A 23,219-nucleotide genomic window follows, 5' to 3' on the forward strand; every position below is an offset into this window, starting at 1 on the left:
GTATGAGACACTAGCTTACAATCACACACAGCCTATATCAGCCAGTTCATGGTGCAGACCCTAACGAGCCTGCTAACAGGCCAAAAAGGCCAAAACCTGGAGTGGCCTGTGGATGGAGTCCTCCCTCTCCTCACATTCATACCTCCAGGACTCAAACTGGCTTTTCAAAAAGCCGACACTCAAATCTGCTTCACTGCAGACTTTTCTCCTGGGGTTTTTTAGAAGACATAGGTCAAAAACCTAGGACAAATGTATCTACCACTGACCACTTTACCAGTGTTCCTATCACATATCCCCCCCTTTGTGTCGACCTGTGGGGTGGAACAACTGAAGCCCCCAAGCAATGAACGTATGACAATGCGTCTGCATTGGCCAGCTGGCTTCCTGGACTGTGTTCTACCGAAAATTTAAAGGTTTGTAGCGCCAAGAACCATCTTGTTATTCTTGCATTACTGTCCTTGTTTTCTGACATCCATTTCAGAGGGGCATGGTCAGTAATCAGTTTGAACTTTCTTCCCACCAAATAGTACCTGAGAGTCTCTAATGCCCATTTTATGGCCAAAGCTTCCTTCTCCACTGTTTCATAGTTTCTCTCATGTATATTCAATTTCCTGCTTAGGTAAAAAATAGAGTGTTCCTCACCCTCTTTGTTTTGGGACAGGACCGCTCCGATGCCTACACCAGATGCATCGGTTTGTAACACAAACTCTGTCAAAATCAGGGGTCACCAGAACAGGTTGGGTACATAAGGCCATTTTTAATTCTTGGAATGCTTTCTCCACTTCCGGACCCCATTCCACCATGATTTTTTGTTTGCCCTTGGTAAGGTCAATAAGTGGGACCGCAATGGTGGCAAAACTGGGTATGAACCTCCTATAGTATCCAGTGATCCCTAAGAAGGCTCTCACCTGCTTCTTATTGAGGGGTCGTGGCCAGTTCTGTATTGCCTCAATCTTATTGAGCTGTGGTTTTATCAAACCTCTGCCAATGGTGTATCCCAGATATTTTACTTCATCCCTAGACAACACTTTTTCTGGTTGGCCATCAGACCTGCCTTAAAGATGGAGTCTAACACTGCTTGTACGCTGGGTAAGTGAGACTTCCAATCAGGACTATGTATGGCCACATCATCCAGATAAGCCGCAGCATATCGTCTATGGGATCTTAGAATCCTATCCATCATTCTCTGAAAGGTAGCAGGCGCCCCATTTAGCCCAAAGGGTAACATCTTGTAATGAAACAACCCTTCTGGTGCAGAAAAAGCTGTTTTTTCTTTGGCGTTTTCGGTTAATGGCACTTGCCAATACCCTTTGGTTAGGTCCAGAGTGATTAAATATCTTGCTGTCCCCAGCCTTTCAATTAGTTCATCCACCCTTGGCATTGGGTAGGCATCGAATTTTGAAATGCTGTTCAGCTTTCAGAAGTCAATACAACACACTCCCATCGGGTTTTGGAATCGGCACAATGGGACTCGACCACTCACTATGTGATTCTTCAATTACCCCCAATTCTAACATTTTTTAAATTTCCTTTGACACAGACTCTCTTTGGGCTTCAGGCAACCTATAGTGCTTTAGTTTAACTTTAACCTCTGGGTCAGTGACTATGTCATGTTTGATGACCATGGTTTTTCCTGGCAGGTCAGAAAACAGTAGCCTATTTCTGACCAAAAATTCCTTGACCTCCTGCTATTGACTGGTTGACAGGGTTTTTGCCACTGTCACTTCGGGTTCCACGGGTCCTGAGTTTACTGGAGGGACTTGGATGGCTGACAGTGCTGCTCTATCCTTCCGGGGTTTTATCAGGTTCACATGATATATCTGTTCTGGTTTTCTTTTCCCTGGCTCGTAAACTTTATAGTTGACCTGTCCCACTTTTTCTAAGATCCCAAAGGGCCCTTGCCACCTAGCCAACAGTTTACTTTCTACCGTGGGAACCAATAACAAACATTCTGTCCTCAGGAGCAAAGTTTCTTAACCGTGCATTGCAGTTATATACCCTCTGCTGTTGACAGAAGCAGTATCACATTGCATGGGCTCAGAGGTAAGGAAACAATTACCTGCTATATAGCCGAAGCCACCACATCGGAAACATTGAGTCACATTAATGTCTAGTCTTTTGCGGGGTAGGAACCTTCCTGGCCTGGCAGGCCTGTCTTCAGGTTCCCCACCCTCAGTCTTAGGCACATTCCACCGCCCAGCACCCTTCTCCCCAGGAACAGTCTTACTATTGTTGAAGGGAGTTCGCTGCTGCGCCATTGGGGCTCGGTGGGGCAGACCCAGCTCCTCAGCCACCATGTACCTCTCCACCAGTTCGACTAACTGGTCTGAGGACTTAGGGTCAGCATGGCTCACCCACTTGCGCAAGGATGCAGGTAGGAATTGCAGATACCGGTCCATCACGACTCTTTCGACGATTTGTGGTCCTGTCAGCGTCTCGGGCTGTAGCCACTTGCTGGATAGATGGACGAGGTCATGCATCTGTGAGCGTGGAGGTCTGTCCATTTGGAACTCCCAGCAGTGGACTCGTTGGGCACGAACAAAGGTGGTGACTCCCAAGCGAGTTAGAATCTCCCGTTTTAATTTCACATAGTCCTTAGCATCGGCCAGGCATAAATCGTAAAAGGCCTTTTGTGGATCCCCAGACAGTGCTACCAGACTTGCCCATTGCTCCTTGGGCCAACTCCCCCTTTTGGCTGTTCTCTCAAATGCGGTGAGATATGCCTCCACATCATCGCCCGAAGTAATCTTTTGTAGGAAGTGACTGGCTCGTATGGAGTGAGGGGTGGTGGGAGGACCAGTAGTAGCATCTCCAGGCTGGGCGACCAGGTGCTGTACCACCTCCTTAATAGCCTGGCGGGTTTCCTCGAGGGTGACTTGTTGCTGCCTCTGGGCTGCCTCCAAGGCCATCAGTTGTACCTTGGTAGCTTCCTGCTGAGCCCGGATAGCTTCCTGCTGTACTTTATTAGTCTCCTGCTAAGCTGCTATAGCCTGAAGCAGGGCTTTTACAACGTCCTCCATTTTACCTCCAGGTGCTGGTTGGAAGCTGAACCTTGCCTCTCTGAGCATTGGCTGACGCCACCTTCAGGGATTCAATAATCACGTGTCTGCCCCTTTAAATTTTAAAGTACAAATTTTCCTTGCTGCACTTTTCAGTGTGTGCGTGCCCGCATTCTCCACCAATTGTAACATGACCGGATTAGGGGTCCCTCTCCTGGGGTAGATGGACTCCCTCTTCACACACACAGCAGCAGGAAAAATAGTACACAGGTCTGGGGTCTAGTACTAGCTGGTCTTTATTGTGCAACATAAAAGGAAAACAAAACATAAAAGTAAACGCTAGCCCATCTGGGCGCTAACTAGACAAGAGGTTCCCTCTCTAAAGAAATAGTGGGGCCTACTGCCTCCACCATCAACACAAGCGTATGCACAAGACTTACTGGTAGTTTTCACCAAGTGTCTTTTCAAAAAGCCGATACTCACATCTGCATCACTGCAGACATTTCTCCTGGGGTTTTTTAGAACACACAGGTCAAAAACCTAGGACAATTGTATCTACCACTGACCACTTTACCAGTGTTCCTATCACAATATATATATATATATCCAAATAAATGAGGAGGCACTCCGAGTCTTGCGTGAAAAACGTGTATTAGGAACAGTCAACGTTTCGGGGACAGTCACCCCTTCGTCCTGACGAAGGGGTGACTGTCCCCGAAACGTTGACTGTTCCTAATACACGTTTTTCACGCAAGACTCGGAGTGCCTCCTCATTTATTTGGATGTGGAAAGGGGTATTGTATACTTTTTAAGGAAGGCACCCAAGCATATATACTTAAGGTGGTAGCTGCCTCAGGAGTGCCGGGTGATATTGATTTGTATATACATATATATACATATATATATATATATTATAGTGTGTGTGTATAATATATATATATATATATATATATATACACTGTGTATTTATAGATATATAGCAATCAAAGGTGGCACTCAGGAGACTTGCACCCCCTCAGGCCTTAATCTAGCACGGGCTTTGGGCTAAATGGGGCACCTGCACGGGCACTGGCTTTGGGCTAAATGGGGCGCCTGCACCTTAATCTAGTGACACGGATTGTGCTGCTATAACTCTTCCTGCTCCGCCTCTTTACTGAGGCAAAGCAGGAAGCAGTACTGACTTCTCATCATCACCGAAGTGGGGGAGTGAAAACTCCCCCCACCGGTGATCCCTGCCAGGCCCTGGTGCTGATGCACTGTGTCTCACCTTCCAGCTGGCTATACTGGGCATGCACAAGATCTCGCAAGCATCTCAAGATCTCACGTGCAGCGTGAAAAAAATGCCTAAACTCACCCGAGATTGCAATCTGGACCAAACTCGATTCTTAGTAAATTTACCCCTCAGTGTGTGTGTGTCATGACTTTAAAAAAACCATGAAGGACCTCCAAGTCGGTCCAACAAAAAGAATGCTCACTGTCTGGTGCACTCTTTTATTCTGAGGATTGCAACACCTCATTAATGTGAGAAACCATTAGAAATATCACTAAATCTATATCCTTCAGACCTAATGATCATACATAACAGATAAAAGCCACATAGCTGAATCTACTAAGAGCCAAAATGTAGCCCACAGTAGTATGTGATTTGCTAAAATCAACACTATCTAGACCAAATATATCCAAGGGTCTGAGGCCCTGATTCAGAGCCAGACGCTCTGACAGAGCGCTCGCTCTGAATCAGGGCCGGCCTTCTGGTTTCTTAGAACGGCCTCCTGGCCGCTCGCATAGCTGTGGGTGACCACCCACAGCTATAGCGAGCGGCCAGGAAGATGGTCACGATGGTCAAGACCATCGCGACCATCGGGCTTGCGACGAGACCCTTGTGGTAGGGTCTCGTTGCAGCAAGCCCCAGAGAGATTTCTAACAGACCCGAAATCTCTCCCACTGACATCACGAGTGATAACGAGTGATGTCAGTGGGGCCGGCCCCAAACGGAGGCGTTCACATGGGAACTCCTCCGTTTGGGCAGCCACTCCCCCGGCCTGCCCACCAAAGGGGGCGTGCTGTCACTCAACATCGACAGCTCGGCCCCTTTGGTACGAGACCCGGAGCAACGGATTGCCCATCGCTATCCGGGTCCTGCGCATGCGCACTGCCCCACCATCGACCTGGTTGCGAGCGCACAGCGCTTGCGACCGGGTCAGAATCAGGCCCTAAATCCATACCAATTAAAAATACAATTTTTACATCCTAATTAAACACATCAGACTATAAACATAAACTATTGAATGAAAAAAGTGTAATAACTAGCATATGTGAGCTGCTTAAAACCAATGTAGAAAATATTAAGTGTGCTGAAAAATGAAAAAAATATTAGGTGTTAAGAAACATATAATAGTATTTAACCATCATATGTCAAAGAGGTCAGTCTCGTATTGTAAAGAAAGTGACGTGCAAATTTATGACAGATTAATCAATAATAATTCTAATAAATATAATACAACAATAAAAAAGTATAATAATAAGTTTATATGAACTACTTAAAATGTATAAAATGTCAGGGTGCTATAAAATGAATAGATAGTGCATTAAATGTTATAAAACATATGATGGTAATTAGCCTTCATATTTCAAATAGATCAATCACATATAGTGAAGAAAGTGACGTGACAAAGTCAATAAAATAAAAGACTTATAGGTATGTATGCAAATAACAAAAAGTAATTTTTTTTTTTATGAAGTGAATGTGAGGAAAATCTACTGAAATATAAAATATAAAACCCATCTTGTGTAAAAATAAAATAAATAATAGCATGAGTAAATGGAAATAAAAAATATAGTGCGATAAAATCATATCAATCTGCATTTTTATTCTCATACTTGGCTGGTTGGTAAAGAACAGATTCGTAGAGAGACCTTCTCAGTCCAGTGACCACCCTCACGCAACTCCATTGAAAATGGGAAGGTACAAAACAATGGCCAACAAAAACACATCCGCCCAGGGGTCCTCCGACTCCCTAGGAGCTTCAGAGTCTTCCCACTCGGATCAGGGAGTCATTGTGGCCAGGGCCAGTGCAAGGTTTCTTGGCACCCTAGGCATTTCTTCAGCCTTACGCCACCCCCTGCCCCCACCCTTGCTAGCTACACAAGCCCTTATAAAGTGCCCCCAGTAGTGGCCCCCCTATGCAGTGCCTCCAGTAGTGCCGGCTGTAGTGGTCTCCCTATGCAGTGCCCCCAGTAGTGGACCCCCATGCAGTGCCCCCAATACAGTGCCCCTTATACAGTGCCCTCAATAGTGCCCCTTATACAGTGCCCCCAGTAGTAGTCCCCTTCCTATGCAGTGCCCCTTATATAGTAACCCCAGTAGTAACCCTCCCTATGCAGTGCCCAGTAGTGGTCCCCCCGATGCAGTGCTCTCAGTCATAGTCTCCCCCCCAGCAGTGAACCCAGTAGTAATCCCCCCCAGTAGCAGCCCTCCCCCAGCAGTGCCCCTAGTGGTAGTCCCCCCAGCAGTAATCCCTCCCTGTGCAGTGCCCCCAGTAGTGGTCCTACCAGTGCAGTGCCTCCAGTAGCAGTGCCCCTATGTAGTACCCCCAGCAGAAATCCCCCCTATGTAGTGCCCCCAGTAGTAGTTACCCCAGCAGTGCCCCTAGTAGCAGTCTGCCCCGGCAGTGCCCCCAGTAGCAGTCCTCCCCAACAGTAGTCCCCCCAGCAGTACACATAGTAGTAATCCCCCTCTATGCAGTGCCCCCAGTAGTAACCCCAGCAGTGCCCCTAGTAGTCCTCCCAGCAGTGCTCCTAGTAGTCCCCGTAGTAGTACCCCCCAGCAGTGCCAACAGTGCCCCTAGTAGTACCCCCATCAGTGCCCCTAGTAGTACCCCCAGCAGTAGTCTGTCCCCCCTGCCAGATACACACACACACGAAATAAAAAAAAAACCTCCACTTACCTTAATCCCCACTCCGGCGTGCTCCTCCATCCGGCGTCCTCCCGGGCCGGCCCGCTCTGCATGATGGGAGAGACGTCATGACATCTCTCCCATCAGCAACTGCAGGAGCCGGAAGCCCGGTTCCGGCAGCAGGGGGCGCAGCAGCCGATGAGGGTCTGTCTGACTCTCATCGGCTGCTAAAACAAACACACAGCTGCCGGCGCCGGTGTCTGTGTGTTTGTTCCTAGTAGTGTAGTACGGACGGCACTTATGTGCCATCCACACTACCGCCCTGCAGTTTGCCTAGTGGTAGCGCCGGCCCTGATTGTGGCTCCGGTCTCTATTGCTGATATGGTGGTGGTGATGTCTAATGCATTCATGCCTCAGATTGCCAAAAAATTTGAAGCCATGCAATCATCAATAGATGGGGCCATGACAAAAGTCGACTCTAACACTTCCTGGATTTTTGGCCTAGAGCAGCGACTAAGTGATGCTGAGGATACCATTCACTCTCTCCAAGCTACGATTGAAGCACAAACTAGCTCTTAGAACCAGATGTCCGACAAACTCGACGATCTAGAAAACAGGAATAGGAGGAACAAGCTACGCTTTATTGGCATTCCTGAATCCATTAAAGGACTATCTAAGTATTACCTTACCTCAAGTCCTGCAATTTCCTGTGGATATGTCCCCCCCACAGATTGAACGAGTGCACAGACTAGGACCAGAGAGGGAGAGAGGTGAGGACCATGCACGTCCGGTCATAGCACGATTCCTGGATTTTCGGGCAAAGCAGAAGATTTTATCGGCTTTTAGAAAGTGTCCTCAACTGGTGGTAGAGGATAATCATATCCTAATTTTTTAGGACTTTTCGGCAATGGTGGCGATCTCTGGCCTACAGGTTAATTTAGAGAAATCGGTTGCTTTTTATTTGGAACCAGGCTTTACACCCCCTAGTTGGCATGCTATAACTCCCTTTGATTGGGGCAGGAGAAGTTTTTCTTATTTGGGAGTGCAAATTTCAAAGAACCCCTCATCTTTATACTCTTTGAACATTTCTAAAGCTTTGGCGTCCTTGGTTTGGTATCTTGATGGGTGGCGTCATCTCCAGCTCTCCTATTTGGGTAGGGCCAGTTTGATTAGAATGATTTATTTTCCCAGGTTGATGTATTTATTTCAATCTCTCCCTCTGTTGCTCACTCTGGCAGACACCAAAAAACTTAACACAACCCTCAGTAATTTTATTTGGAAGAACGAAAGGCGCAAAATTGGGCTGATTCACCTAAAACAACAAAAAAATCGTGGGGGTATCAATTTTCCCAGTATAACAAATTATAATCGCGCTGCCTTGCTGCGCCACCTTCGTGATTGGCTGCAGGGTTCTAGTGTCTACACTGATACGATACTGGAAACTAATTTTTTAGATGAATGGAACTTGAGTTCTTTTCTCCATCTCCATGATGCAGAAATCCCCTTGCATTTAAGGACAAACCCTCTCCTTTGGAGTACACGTAGAGTGTGGCACATATTGCGACATAAACATGGGTTGAATGCATATAATACGCTTTTTCTTCCCTTTCTAAGCAACCCAGATTTCCATCAGGGCTGAGCCTCTAACCCTTTCCTCTCGTGGTCAGAAAAGGGTATCACTTCTATTTGGTGGCTGGTTGATAAACTCAATGAACGGCCCATCACATTTCATCAGGCAGTGGACAAATTTGACTTTTTAGCTTCCTACCTTTTGCATATTTTCAGGCTCATCATTACATTAGTCATGTGGTCCGTAACTTTTCTGATTCGGATTGGGATAATCCCTTGGATGGATTTTTGTCCTGTCCCACTCCTAGATGCAAAGCTATCTCTTTTCACTTTGCTTTTCTACGTGATAATATAGACCACAGGTTCCCAAACTCGGTCCTCAGGACCCCAAACAGTGCATGTTTTGCAGGTCTCCTCACATAATTACTAGTGAAACAGTTAGCTGCACCTGTGGATCTTTTAAAACGTGTCAGTGAGTAATGAATACACCTGTGCACCTGCTGGGTGACCTGGAAAAAGTGAACTGTGTGGGTTCCTGAGGACCGAGTTTGAGAACCACTGATATAGACTATACCAAACTTCAATCAGGCCTACCTCAGTGGTTACAACATTTCCCATTTGAACATGTATCCGGCGGTATTTCATACCGATCCCGTGGGATAGCCCAGCATGTTTGCAATATGCACATGTGTAGAAGACACATGCGTGAACCAGTCCATGCAATACACAGACGCACCGCAAGCATGGACGTGTCGTTTGTGGGTAGTGACAGGGGGTGCTCGTGCAAACGCAGGCGTGTCTGTGCGTCTGAATGTCGTTTCAGGGGTGTGCATAATTTCAGATGCAGCGTCAGCGTATACGTCACATGACTGAATTACACACTGCAGCACTCGCAGTGCTTGTTGTAGGGTATGGTCAGTCACAAGTGCTGCCTATGGATCCGATGTTACTCGATGTTACCGATTGTTTCATACACTTCCTGGAGATGACGTATGTTACTAAGAAAACATGGGCGTGTTGTGTCAGGCTGGTGGGCATCTAAATACATACAGAGATTGCACAGCAAGACATAGTGGGCGTGCTAATGTCTTGCTAGCGATCACAGGATTTGCATACTCTGGCTACTGATGGCTGCATGCGAATGCATCCTAACGAATGGGTGTTACTCAGGCCCTCAGTTCCTGAACCTCTCCTTTAACTATGATGTTCTGTAGTGGGCCAAAATGTATTTTCCTTAAGACAAGTTTTATTGTAAAGGCCCTTTTGAGTGCATTCATTATATATATATATATATATATATAAGAAGCTTGCCTACCCTCCCACATCTGGCGGGAGAATCGTGCTTCACTATACAGTCTCCCGCTGCCCCAGGAATGTAAACACCCCCTGAGTCCCGACAGCGCTGATGGAAATCTGGACTTTACAGGCGCGATGTGATGGGATCGGGGCCTTGACGAGAGGACCCTGAGCCCTGACACCAGGCACAATCCCATAACCCCAGGCCCGCTGCTTCCCCCCCACCTACCACCATCACTCACCACCTGACCAAGTATATTGCTGCTGAAGGAGGAAATGTAGGACAGGAGCCGGCAACCACCATCCACGCTACCACAAGTTGTGATTGACCTAGGGGGGCCCGTCAAAATGTTGCTATGGGGCCCCCTAGGCATACATGCCGACGTTTCACTCCCACCTTCCAGGAGGGAGCTGTCGGGCTTTCTCGGCGGGGAGCGGGTCGCGGCGAAAAGGGGGCGTGGCCCGGTGGGGACGTGCATTTTGGGGCGGAGCATGGGGCGTGTCATCGAGATCGCGTCATCGCGGCTCCGCCCCCTCTTTACAATGCCGTTTTTAAAGGCATTGTGAGGCAGGGGGCGGGGCCGTGATGACGCGATTCAGCGTGAATCGCGTCACTGGCCCCTCCGCAGCCGGGATTTTTATAGTAAGTGCAGAGAGGGGTGGACTTGTCGCTGATCGCGGGAGACTTGTCTGCTTTCCCGGGAGGTCGGGAGCGGCACCCGATTTTCGGGAGGCTCCCGACCAAATCGGGAGGGTAGGCAAGTATGCCCCTAGGTCTAGCTATGTGTGTGTATATACACCCACAGTTCCTAAACCTATTTTCCCAGACAAATAACGCTGCACATTTCACATAATTGTTGGTCACATATCTCCTTTTCTCTATAGAAACTTTAGTTCTACTCTATAGAATTGCCCCAAGGTTTCCACTCTAGGCAGTTTCTAAGGTGCCGTCTGCTTCTATCAATACAACTATTGGAGTCGATGGGTTTATGATAGTTCTTAGTTTTAATTTCACCATTCTGTGTAGGACTGTAAGAGGAAATGGGAACAAAATGAAAGACATATTTCAGCAATAATAAACCTGCCTGCAGTTCATGGAAAGTCATTTGGAAATATTTCTAAGGCCAAATCTTTATTCAGTGACTTAATGACACCATTCTCCATGATACACTTATAGGGGTATTCAATATGGAGCGAAAAGTTTTCGTTTTCGTTTCTGCAATGTTTTCGCTCGGATGACGTCATTTTCGCAGATTTTACTTTTACACCGTATTCAATTTGGAGACTTTTCGCCGGTGTGAAAAGTATATTGCATTAGACCCTGCGAAAAAGTATCACCAAGGAATGGGTGGCGAAAAAAGTGCAGAATTGGGGTTTTGGGGTGCAACATTTCGGGAACCCCCGTGCAGCCTTCAGGCAGTCCCCCAAAAGTAATCTGCGTAAAAAATAATAATAATTAAGGGCACCCCAAAAATTTACTTTGAAAAAGGGGGCAAAAAAAAAAGTTGGGGTACAAACTTAAAAAATAGCGAACTTTACTCTGGGGGGGTCCCCAAGTATGCCCCAGGTGTTTTTTTGATTGCAGGTGTTTGCGGCAGGTGGGTTTTTCATGATTTTTTTAAGTCACTTTAGCAACTTTAAAATATGCTGAACCCCATTTTCAAGTACCCCAAATTTGATGGCCATAGTTGTTTTGCCCCAAAAAAACTTCTAAATGCTCTTCCGCATAACCTTATTCAAAGCCGCATTTATGCACCTGCCGCGGCTATTAGAAGCCCCGACTTCCTTCAGTAGTTAAAAATGGGGGTACCCATAGTGATCCCCCATGTCTACACATCTTTAGGGGGGGCCCTAGAATATTTCCCGAAAATTCCCGTTTTTGTTGAACCTGTAAAAAAAAGTAGCAAAAATTTACAAAAAAAATGACATAAGTCCCCCCCCCAAAAGCCAAACCAGCCCCAGGCTTGCCAGCCAGTGGTGCTTTCTAAAAATACGGGGAACAAAATGTGTAGGGTTCCAACATATTTTAGAAACCAACACCAGGCTGCAGGGACTAGTGCTGGTTTTAAATATAGGGGGCAAAATAGATGTGGGGTACCCCCTATATTTAAGACCAGCACCAGACCCAACCGACCGGAGTGTAATGCCACAGCCCGGAGACCCAATCACCGGGGCTCCAGGTCCAAAGCATTACACCCCAAGTCGGTCAGCGCAAGCCGGTGATCTCGGAGGAGTCGGGGACCCCCCAGAAAAGGGTCCCCCCTCTCCCGAGCACCACAGGCTTATGTTGAAGCCTAGGGCTCATCCCCATACCCCTGGAGCGGTGGGTATGGGGGTAATAGGGGGGCAAAATAATGTAACACTATTGTACTTTACAGTGGAACTACAAGTGCCAGCATGCCTGCCATTTTGCACTTGTGGAACTACAAGTGCCAGCAGACATGCGGCACCTGTAATTTCACTGTAAAATAAATAGTTAAAAAAAGACAAAACACACACACCGTGTCCAGTATAAGTTTATTACACACACATACCCATTCACACATACTTACCTATACCAGATGTTCGGTCCCCTTGTCCACGTAGAATATCCAAAAAACATGGCCCTGCAAAGAAAAAAATCATACTCACCTCTATCCTGGCGCTGGTCTCCGCAGTAATCCACGTACTTGGCAAAAAGAAAAACGAATACAAAACCAACGAACGAGCTATGAATATGTGTGTTCCCACGCATACTCATAGCTCCCGAATGCCAGCTGACAGCACATCCACGGAGCTGGCAGTCCTGAGAGCCAATCAGCAGCCGCGCTGACTGTAGAGCGGCCGCTGATTGGCTCCGGCTACTGACAGTTCCCACGTGGTGTGACTGTCTTCTGCACGCAAAAACGGGGGTACCCATAGTGATCCCCTAGGTCTGGACATCTTTAGGGGGGTCCTACAATTATTTCCGAAAAATTCCCGTTTGCTTTCGCCGATCCAAGTATCGCCGGGTCCCGTTTTCGACAATTTCATACTGAATACGGGGATAAACGGGAGCGCGCGCGATACTTTTTCGCCGGAAAAAGCTCCGATGTGCAGCGAAAACTTAGACGGCGAAGTTTACGTTTCATATTGAATACCCCTGTTAGACTGTAGGTATAATAACGGATATATATGTGATTAATTGTATCCAGCTTATGACTTACTGCTCATGGTTGTGACAATAATAATGACCTAATGCAGATCCCTCATCTCTCATCAGGTTACATAAATGTGGTCTGACCTCCTCCTGCTGTGATGATCTCTGCTCTGTTATTACTACAAACCGCTCTCTGACCACACTGGACCTGTTAGGGAATGATCTGGAGGACTCTGGGATAAAACTTCTGTGTGAGGGACTGAGACATCCGGCCTGTGCTCTACAGGATATTGGGTAAGATCAGTCTCAGTGTTATTATAACTGTTCTCTCCAGGGCCGGTACAAGGTTTTAAGGCACCCTAGGCAAGGTTCACTATGCCGCCCCTGCTTCCCCCAAACCCTCCGCCCAGCCCCTCACATGCAAATTTACTCCAGCTCCCTAATAGTACACTATCGTATGTCAGACTGCATCTGAGTAAAAAAATGTGTATGCAGACTCAAAAAATACAAATTGTAGCCAAATTGCAAAGATGGATAGATATGAGATACCCTTTTCATATTATTTTAGTATCACCTATATTTACTAAAGGGCAATTGGAGTAGAATTCGTAAAATTCTACTCCAAGCCCTAATTATCACATATTTAAGTAATCAGATTGCATTTCCCATAATTGTAATGGGAAATATGATCTGTCTGATAGTTACTAAATATAAAATGTGAAAAAATACCGGGGAAAGCCCTGTGATAATAACGCCACCTGGAGGTGGCGTTATCCAGGGTCTCCCCCAGTTACCGGACTCCTGCTCTGCTCTAACAGGCAGAACAGAGCCCAGAGCCGGCCACAGTGATCAGCTGTGTGGTCTAAACAGACCACAAGCTGATCACTGCTAAAAAAAAAACCCCAAACTTTCCAGAATCCAGGGACTGGAGATCGGGGCTCCGTTGATGTCCTCCCTCAGGTCAGCTGATCTGGGTCTCCATGCAGCAGTGCAGGATGGGAGACCAGCTGACCGGAGCCATGGAGGACATCACCGGAGCCATGTCAAATTAAGGCGGGGGGGTCACGGGAAAGGGGGTTGGTCACGAGGGGGCTGCATGGCGGGGTCGCGATCGCAGGGGGGGAAACAGCAGGGGATGGGAGCTGTCGTGTCCGATGTCAGGGCTGGCTGTGTGAAGAGTGACAGCACAGCCTGAGCCTATGTGACAGCTAGCCCAGAGAGCAGTGACTGTACCTGCTTACACCAAAGTTTTCGTCAGATTGATGCAGATGAAGGATGTCTCGATCAGATATCCTTCATGTTTATGGGGGCTGATTCAAGAGCCCTCTAGTGGCCGGCGCCCATAATGGTAGCACTGGCCCTGGTTCTCTCAGTACAAGTCATAGACCACACAAGGCACGAACACAGGAAAATAGCTACTGACACCCCAACCATCTTGATTTTGGACAGTTAGTCTTTTTGGACACTATCATGACATCCCACCTACAGGCAGCAATGTCCTGTGGGGGGGATCGATGGGGGGGCAGCTTAGAGAACGTGTGGCGTGCTGCCTGGAATGACAGACATTGAGGCATGTCACGAGTCACTCCAATTTTTCCTGCACACCTCACTCGCACCACAAGACCATCCTCTAGCCTCCAAACCTAGATGTGTTGCCTGAGAACTCCCTTCTTCAGACCTCTTATTTTTTGGGGACCCCAAATCATTATCGCTTGAGGGGGTGGTCTATGTCAGGATAAAGATCCCTATACTGTATATACTCAGTTACGAGTGTGAGTTGGATGAGTGGGGGGTTCCACGATGAATGGTTTCTCTAGACATTTGGTGGAAATCTGACTAACATAAAGGAGGACATTATATTAGAGTGGACATATATTCCTTAAACCGGGATTACACTATTGTATTTAGTTTTAGTCTTTACAGGGGAGTATTATTTGTTTTATTTAAAACGCCATTATATCTGTTACTATTTGTACAGATATATTAGTGACAGGAAGTGGGAGAATGATCCATCTGCACTATAGCTATATCCTAGCCCTGCTAATGCCGTCCGCAGATGTTAGCAATTAGAGATGAGCTAGATAAAGTACTGACTGTTGTTAAATTGCTTTGTTACTTAGATTCATGCCTTTACCATTTGGAAACAGCCATGTTTGCATGATATAATGCTTAATAAATAGTAAATGTCTAGTGATGATGTCATGCTGAGTGTGAGGCTGTGACATTATAAGAAATGACCTAATACAGATCCCTCATTTCTCATCAGGTTAAGGAACTGTGGTCTGACCTCCTCCTGCTGTGATGATCTCTGCTCCATTCTTACTACAAACCGCTCTCTGATCAGACTGGACCTAACATGCAATGCTCTGCAGGACTCTGGTATAAAGCTTCTGTGTGTAGGACTGAGACATCCAGCCTGTGCCCTACAGGATCTTAGGTGAGATCTGTCATATAACTGTTCTCTCAGTACAAGTCATAGACCTCACAAGGCACAGGAAATAGCTACTGGCTCTTCTATTATGTTATCTGAGTATATTTTTATGGAACTCTTATCCTATTCATTCTTAAGATACAACCATTGCTTTGGTTTATTATGTTTTTTTTTCTTAAGAACAAGTTTTTTTTGCATTAGTTATCATATTATTACTAGACATATTTAGGGATGTGCAGGTTCGGATTAGTTCAAATTTTCCCGCCAAAAATCGGGTCTCAGAAAGAGACAAAACGTCATCTTTCATGGACAAACATAATCTTTCATGGACTTTTGTCCAGGAATTATGATGTTTGTCCATGAAAGATGATGTTTTGCCTCTTTCTGAGCCCCGATTTTTGTTGGGAAAAATCCAAATTTGGCAGGAAAATCCGAACTAATCCGAGCCTACACATCCCTAGTTTGAATGTGAGTGTGTATGTTTGCCTAAATAAAATTTTACTAGTTATTTTAATATTTCTTTTGCATGTGACTCGAGGTACCAGCAGGCCCTTAATGCCCACATGCTGGTACTTGTGGTTCTCCATATACCAGCATGCAGGGGACCTTTAATTCTCCAGTAAAAGACAAGGGCCCTCATTCAGAGCCACTCGCTATTTGCGGTCGTTCGTTCTAAAACTAGGGGTGGCTATTCAAATGAACCGTTCGCTGTTTGCGGTCTGTTCACGCCTCTATGTCTGAACGAGCGAACAAAACTTGCGTTCGTTTTTTGGAAAAATACGCCCCCTGGCCGCTCGCATCCTACGTCATGTCCGCTATTTATTAGATTAATCGAGTACATCGACAAGGGTATGAACTGCTCGCTATTCTTGGGGTTGGTGTTTGCTACCACAATTTTGCGAGCAGTTCTGACTATAAAATAACCCAGTGACGTGGTCAATTACGCTGCTGTTTTAAATATGCACACCCATAAAACGCCCGTTTTGACCTTTAAGCACGCCTGCGTTCTGTTCTCCACTCCCCATTTTCAAGCACCTTCCCCTGTTACCACCCACATACGCCTCTTTCTGTCACTCAAATTAGCAGGCATTCGCTATTTTGCGAGCACATGAATTTCGGCCGCACTGACTGGTTCGCGCATGCGTATAACGATCCGTACGCATGCGCAGTTGGGCAAACATCGCTCAGAGCGAACGAGCTGCCGCTTACGAGTGGCTCTGAATCAGGCCCAATATCTTTAACTAAATTTTTTACACACACATATACACAATCAACCCAGCAACCACCAGCCAGGGGTTCCAGGGATAAATGTAAATGCATAAATAAATAAGGTATAATGTAAAAGTATAATTTTAATTATTGTATTTATACTGTCATAGGGAAATAATTATTTAAAGTTAGTAATTAATATATGTGTTGTAATTCATGTTATAAATATATTAAAATGTATTGTAATTCCTGCATGTAATTACTATATTGTATGAGATATATGCGTATGGAGATGACAAGGTACTTTACATTCATATGTACAGGGCTGCCATCAAAAATTGTGGGTCCCAAGACTGACAAAATAGGAAGGAGATCTGGACCCCCCCAGCCCCCTGCCCCACCTTATTCAGACATAAAAAAAAAATGGCAAATAATTTAAACATCTGACATGCTGCAATAAAATGAATACAAGAAGAATCAGACACACTTACCTGAGTAAGCTCACTCCTTCTGTTCTGTCTGACTGTGTCTTCTCCGAGTTCCAAGTCTTTAGTCCTCACTCCAAATGCTTCAGCGCCTCTTTTATTCAGCGGCGAGATGTCATGACGTCACGGCATGCCGGCTCACTAGAAAGACTTTATTGCGGCTAATGCAGCGTAAGTAGTAGCGGATGTGAAGCAGGAGGGGAAGGTCCGTCGGTGGCTGGGTGCAGAGGAGGGTGGATGGGAGCGTGTCCTCGACCGGGCCTGTCACTCACAATCTGTCAAGTGGATAGTGGTGGGCGGGTGGGCAGTACTAGGAGTGGGCAGGCCCCCAGAGTCCGGCCGCGGCGTGGGTAGGTGGAGTGGGAGGGAGGAATTGGGCTGGACCTGTCACCATCAGCCACGTTTATTGTGCAGTGACAGCTGGTTAGAAGTTGCCCATCGGCGGGTCACCCCATTGTCCAGGCTTGGGACTCTAGTCCCTGCAGTTCCCCCCCTGATGGCGGCCCTGCATATGTATATATTTATTTAAGTGATTTGTCAGACCTGGCACAAGCTGCAGTCAGGTAGCCCATGTTTAACATAGGCAGAGTGTGTAGGGCTAGGGATGGACATCGGAAGCCCGGGCTTGAATGGAAGCCGGACTTCCGACATCAAATCCAGAGATGTAATGGCAACCATTCCATAGTATAACCATGATTCAAGTATCGATCCAAGGGGTTTATTATTTATTCCTGATAACATGAGGGACGCCTCATTTTGATTCATATATCTACATATATGTACCGGGGGTTTAGTGGTGTTACATATGGTAAAAATGGGAGACAATTGAGTCTTTATTATGTTCACATGATCATAATTATATACTGATATATATCCTTTATATTCGCCGAGACTGATATTAACTGTGAACACCTTTTGGCATGGTCAATAGATCTTTACCATTATAATTACAGCCTGTATGAATTCACTGTGAATCAGAAAAACTGATTTTATTAATTGTATTATTATATTAGCACGAGTACTCTATATTTATTATTGTCATTATTCTATTATCGTCATTTATCGTTATATGGGGGATGGTGACCTTGCCATTTATCACCTTGCTCAGATTGTGTTATGCCTCTGATGCATTCAATTATTGCACTTGTCACCTTGCACTGAGTTTACAGTGATTATTTTAATTCTGTGAATTCATCAATTTGCAACAATCTATGGATTGATTGTTTTGTATGGATGCCTGGCTTTATTATATTTTTTTTTTTTCAGATGAAATTGATGTTGCACCTGACACTTACGATTCACAATTTTTTATTCTATTAGCAAGAGCACTTTTAAATGTTATTATTATTGTCCAACGTAAGTGGGATGGTGATTTGGCCAAACATCACTGTACTTGGATTGTTGGAATTGTTATTTGATTGTTTTCACCATTGGGGTTACACTTCCTCTTTTTTTTTTATAACAATTGTAAGCTGATAAAATTATTGGAACGATACTTGAATCATATTGAGATTTGAGATTCATATTAGACTGTGCTGATTGTGATACGCCATTTTTTTCACCACAGGGACCCTCCTTTTTGGCTATTTGTTTATGTTGGTTGCTTTGCCCAATTTATTTTAATATATGGAATAAAAGTTCAATTTTAAAATACTGATTCAACTAGGTGTTCCCCAAAAGATAGAGGGACTGCCACCAAGCGCTGATAAATAAGTTGTTCTCTTGTAAAGAGAAAGAGAAAACAACAAACACAAAACAATGTCCAAACATTATCTCATTCGGTGGAAAATTTCCTTAGGTCAGAATAATGGCTCCCCTAGGGATAGACAAAATGTGCACATAAAGGTATCTTTTTTTCTGGGGGGGGAGTCTTCTTGCTTGTAGAACCCACTTATAGTAGTATGGCAATATCTCAGAATTCACATTAATAGGTAGAATAACCTCAGAGACAACCATGAAAAAAAGGGAACTCTCATCGTGTCAAACAGTAAGAGCAATTTTAATGCTAATTGGCACAGATTATGACAAAACAGTACAATGTATTAAAAAACACCCGTTAGGGAATATCTGCATACCAGAAGGAGCCTAAAAGGTAGGCACTGTAAACAGCTTTGAGGGAACAGTTCTTATACCCGGGTTTGGTCACCTCCAGGCGTTATCCAATGATCGCTCCCCTCTAGGTCCAATCCAGTACAGATCCTCTCACCACCAATGCGTTTCGGAAATCCTTCCTTTATCAAGGTGTGTGAGGATGAAATTAAAAGAGGCCCTTTATATACCCATAGCCTCTAGTCATGTGATTCGGATCCCCGGTCACATAATCAATCTAACACAGCAACATCCATATATAAATAAATACACAATAAACAGGCAATGCCTCACTAAAAAGATAATATGAATATAGCAATAGAATAAAAACAAGCTAAAAAACATATATATCTAAAATTCATATGTATCTCTAAAATTGTGTCCAATAGAGATCTGCCCATTTTCCAGAATGCATAAAATCCCTGGAAAAACCCAGATCCCTGGACTTCCATGTTTATCAATGCCCATCCTGTCCAGAAATCCATTCCCCAAGACTGCGGGAAGGTCCAGATTGTTCCCCCAGGTTCTTTACACAGACACAGACACTGCCATCTTCGTGCAGTCTACACTTCCCGGTGCACAGACTGGAGAGCTCCGTGGTAACACATGCAGGAAGTATAGTTCCTACGTCCTGCCATTACAAGGGACGTTAGGTATCCGGTCCGATCTTGGTAAAAACAAAAGTGGTCATGGGGGAACCGCCGGCCACATGGCCGGGAGTTCGAATCCCGGCGCTGTCATGCAGACAGATGAAGAGATCCCGGCAGCGGCAGCCCAACAGCACTGGAAATCCCGATCGTTCCTAGGTAAGTACTTACTAACCTAACCCTCCTTAGGGCTCCATAACCTCCCCCCCTAAAACACTCTTTAAGTGCCTAACCTAACCCCCCTTCCCTGCTGCCTAAACCTAAGTCCCCTGGGGGGTTGCCTAACCCTAACCTCCCCCAGGGGGTGCCTAACCCTAACCCTCCCTCCCCCTAGCTTACCCCTAACCCTCCTGGGGGGGTGCCTAACCCTAAGTCCCCCCCGGGAGCCCGAAACCTTACTCTCCGCCCCCGCGGCTGTCCGCTCGCGGCGCCTGGCGTCGGAAAAATGACAGGTGTCTAGATTTAGACGCTTGTCATTTAACCCTCGCCGGGATAAAGCAGTCGGGAAGCCAGCTGTCGGGCTTACGTCAGCCAGCTTCCCGATTGCATCCCGTCATGGGGTATACCTGATGGACGGCATTCTGGGCATTGTAGTTTAAGTGTGTCTCTCTTGTGCGAGGATAGATGCAGATAACTTCTCCCCTCCAAATATAAGCAAATTTAAAACAATGATTAGATCATAAATAAAATAAAACATACTGCCAACACATCATATACTATACAATAACCAATAAAATAAAAATAAAAAAACAGTACCCGTAAAAAACAATTTAACCATATATCACATAAAGATAAAATATCATCATAAAAACTATTTCGTTTCAAAGTCAATATTCAGACCCCTAAAGTGCATAGTTCATAAATGGTTTTCATTCTAACCTGGCTAAATCCCCTTCTGTGTCTTTTGTTCTCCACTTTGGGGATGGGATTTTGATCCCACAAAGAGAGACTAAATGTGTCAGATCACAGGAATGTTTGTCTTTGAAATGAAGCAAAACACTATGGGTTTCTAAACCCTTTCATATATTTCTGCAATGTTCTGCAAGTCTTTCTTTTAGCATTCTGGTAGTTCTTCCCACATATGCATTCCAGAAGATACACACAATTTTTGCTGTTGCAAGTGACAAAGTCTCTGATGTTATAAACCTTCCCTGTTTGATTTGATTTATACTCAATAATTTTGCTAGTGGAACTTTTCTACATGTTCTACACATGGCACATAGACCACAGCGTTGGAAACCTTTTGTGGATACAGTTTTCTTTCTTACGTTGGGATTTGATATACTACTATGCACTAAAAGGTTCTTTAAAATGTTAGCCTTCTGATAGATAAAACGTGGTCGCTCCTCCAAGAATTGGTTTAGGACCGGATCTTTATATAGAATCTCCCAATGTTTAGTGATGATCTTCTCTATATGTTGATATTGATTAGTAAATCTCATAATAAAGGGTATGTGTCCTTTATTCCAATTATTTTCAGATTTCTTTTCTATGTTGAAATCAAAAAGGTTGCATCTATCATATTGTCTCATTTTGACGCAAGCTTCTTAAAGTTTTTCTTTATCATACCCTTTTGAAATAAAATGACCTTTCAATAACTCTGATTGTTTATCATACTCTTCCACCTCTGTTCAGTTTCTGCGTATCCACTGGAACTGTCCAGCTGGAATGATTTTTAACCAATTAGTATGATGGTTACTCTTAAAGTCAATGTGAGAACTACAATCAGTGGGCTTGATGTAATTGCATGTCAACAATCGCCCTTCCTTTATATACACAGTCAAATTCCCAAAAATAACTTGTTCAAGACTAATATCAAAGGTCAATAGAATATTTTTGGTGTTGGTATTTAAATTACATACAAAAAGATTCTAATGAACTTCTGTCCCCCTTCCAAATAAAGAAAATATCATCTATATAACGTGTCCAGAGCACCAGACTGGCTCCAAAAGGGTGGACATCCCAAACCAACAGGGCCTCCAACTTTTGGAGTTTCTTTTTTCTCTTTTGTGTTCAACAATATACATTACTCTGTGGGAGCACCCTACTTTCAGGCCTGATTTTGGGGCTTTTTTTACACAATTAACCCCAAAATAACTAATCCTTCCCTTCAATTGAGGTGGAAGATACAGCATCCTGTGCTACATACCCCTTCCCTGATTCCTCTACCTTTCTATATATATTGATATAAAGTTAGTAAATTCCCAATGATGACTTCATGCTGAGTGTGAGGCTGTAACATTATAAGAAATTACCTAATGCAGACCCCTCATCTCTCATCAGGTTATATAACTGTGATCTGACCTACTCCTGCTGTGATGATCTCCACTCTGTTAATACTACAAGCCACTCTCTGACCACACTGGACCTGTCATGGAATGCTCTACAGGGGATAAAGCCTCTTTGTGAGGGACTGAGACATCCAGCCTGTACCCTACAGGAACTTATGTATGAAGTGTCTTAATGTAAATATAACTGCGCTTTCAGTACAAGTCATAGACCTCACAAGGCACAGACACTGTAAAATTACATACTGGATTTTCTTTTGTTATCTGAGTATATTTTTATGAAACTATTATTTTATTCATTGTTAGCATACAATTGCTTTGTTTTAATACATTTCTTTCTTTAAGAACATTTTTTGCATTAGTTTTTAGCCTATTATTACAAGTTATGTTACAAAATTGGGACATTTACACTCCTGTTAGATGTTTGAAGACTCATTCAGACAGATTAGACAGATGGTTGACGCTATTATTTTATGTTCTTGATTTTTATCTTAAAAAAACATTAATGCAATGGAAGAACTGCACGCATGGAAACGCAGAACAAATTCTGCTGTGTGGTGTCACGTTTTGCTCAATTATAATTTTTCACTTTCTATGGAAACACATCCACACTCATAAGCTGCCCCCATTCACAGTTACAGGACTTGTTTTGGGCAACACCTGCACTATGCATACCCCCCCGACCATCCCTTCTGTATTTCGGAGGGACACTCACACTTTTGTGCCTTGTGTCCTGTTCCACGATTCCTCCTGATGGTAGCAGTGTCCATGCGGGGGGGGGGATGGAAGCTTATGTAATGTGGAGCATACCATCTGGGGTCATGCCACAAGTTCACACCCATCTTTGCATGCACTCAATGCACCCCTTTGGTGCATATTGGGTGCCGAGTCCTGGGTGTTGGGAGGTAAATCTATTTAATGCCCTCATTTGCACAACAAGATTTTCCTGTAGCCTACTAACCTCTTCAGGCAGCTTATAACATTCCATTACCACCCACATAACCTTCCTAAGCTATGGTACTAATTACCTCCCACTACACAGTGTATATATACCTTACTTGTGTTGTCTTTCATTGCCTAAATTTCATGCAAGGAGAAGTATTGTCCTGACACTAAGTGTATTTCAATGAGAATTATTTTGCTGCTTATCAAAGTGGCAAAATAATGAACTTCCAAGTTTTGACCCGGTGTCC

At 44.7% G+C, this 23,219-nt stretch overlaps 1 protein-coding gene across 1 annotated transcript in view; it reads left to right on the plus strand.

Moving 5' to 3' along the window:
* Positions 1-23,219, plus strand: part of LOC148500737 (NACHT, LRR and PYD domains-containing protein 3-like) — a 52,446-nt gene that overhangs the window by 17,901 nt on the left and 11,326 nt on the right. Inside the window, exons 6-8 of the mRNA XM_088451427.1 lie at positions 13,002-13,172; positions 15,145-15,315; positions 22,022-22,186. Coding sequence (XP_088307553.1) covers positions 13,002-13,172; positions 15,145-15,315; positions 22,022-22,186 — 507 coding nt within the window. The remainder of the gene's footprint in view (positions 1-13,001; positions 13,173-15,144; positions 15,316-22,021; positions 22,187-23,219) is intronic.

This window comes from Taudactylus pleione, unplaced genomic scaffold (assembly GCF_031769625.1).
Source record: "Taudactylus pleione unplaced genomic scaffold, aTauple2 ptg000547l, whole genome shotgun sequence".
NCBI lineage: Eukaryota > Metazoa > Chordata > Amphibia > Anura > Myobatrachidae > Taudactylus > Taudactylus pleione.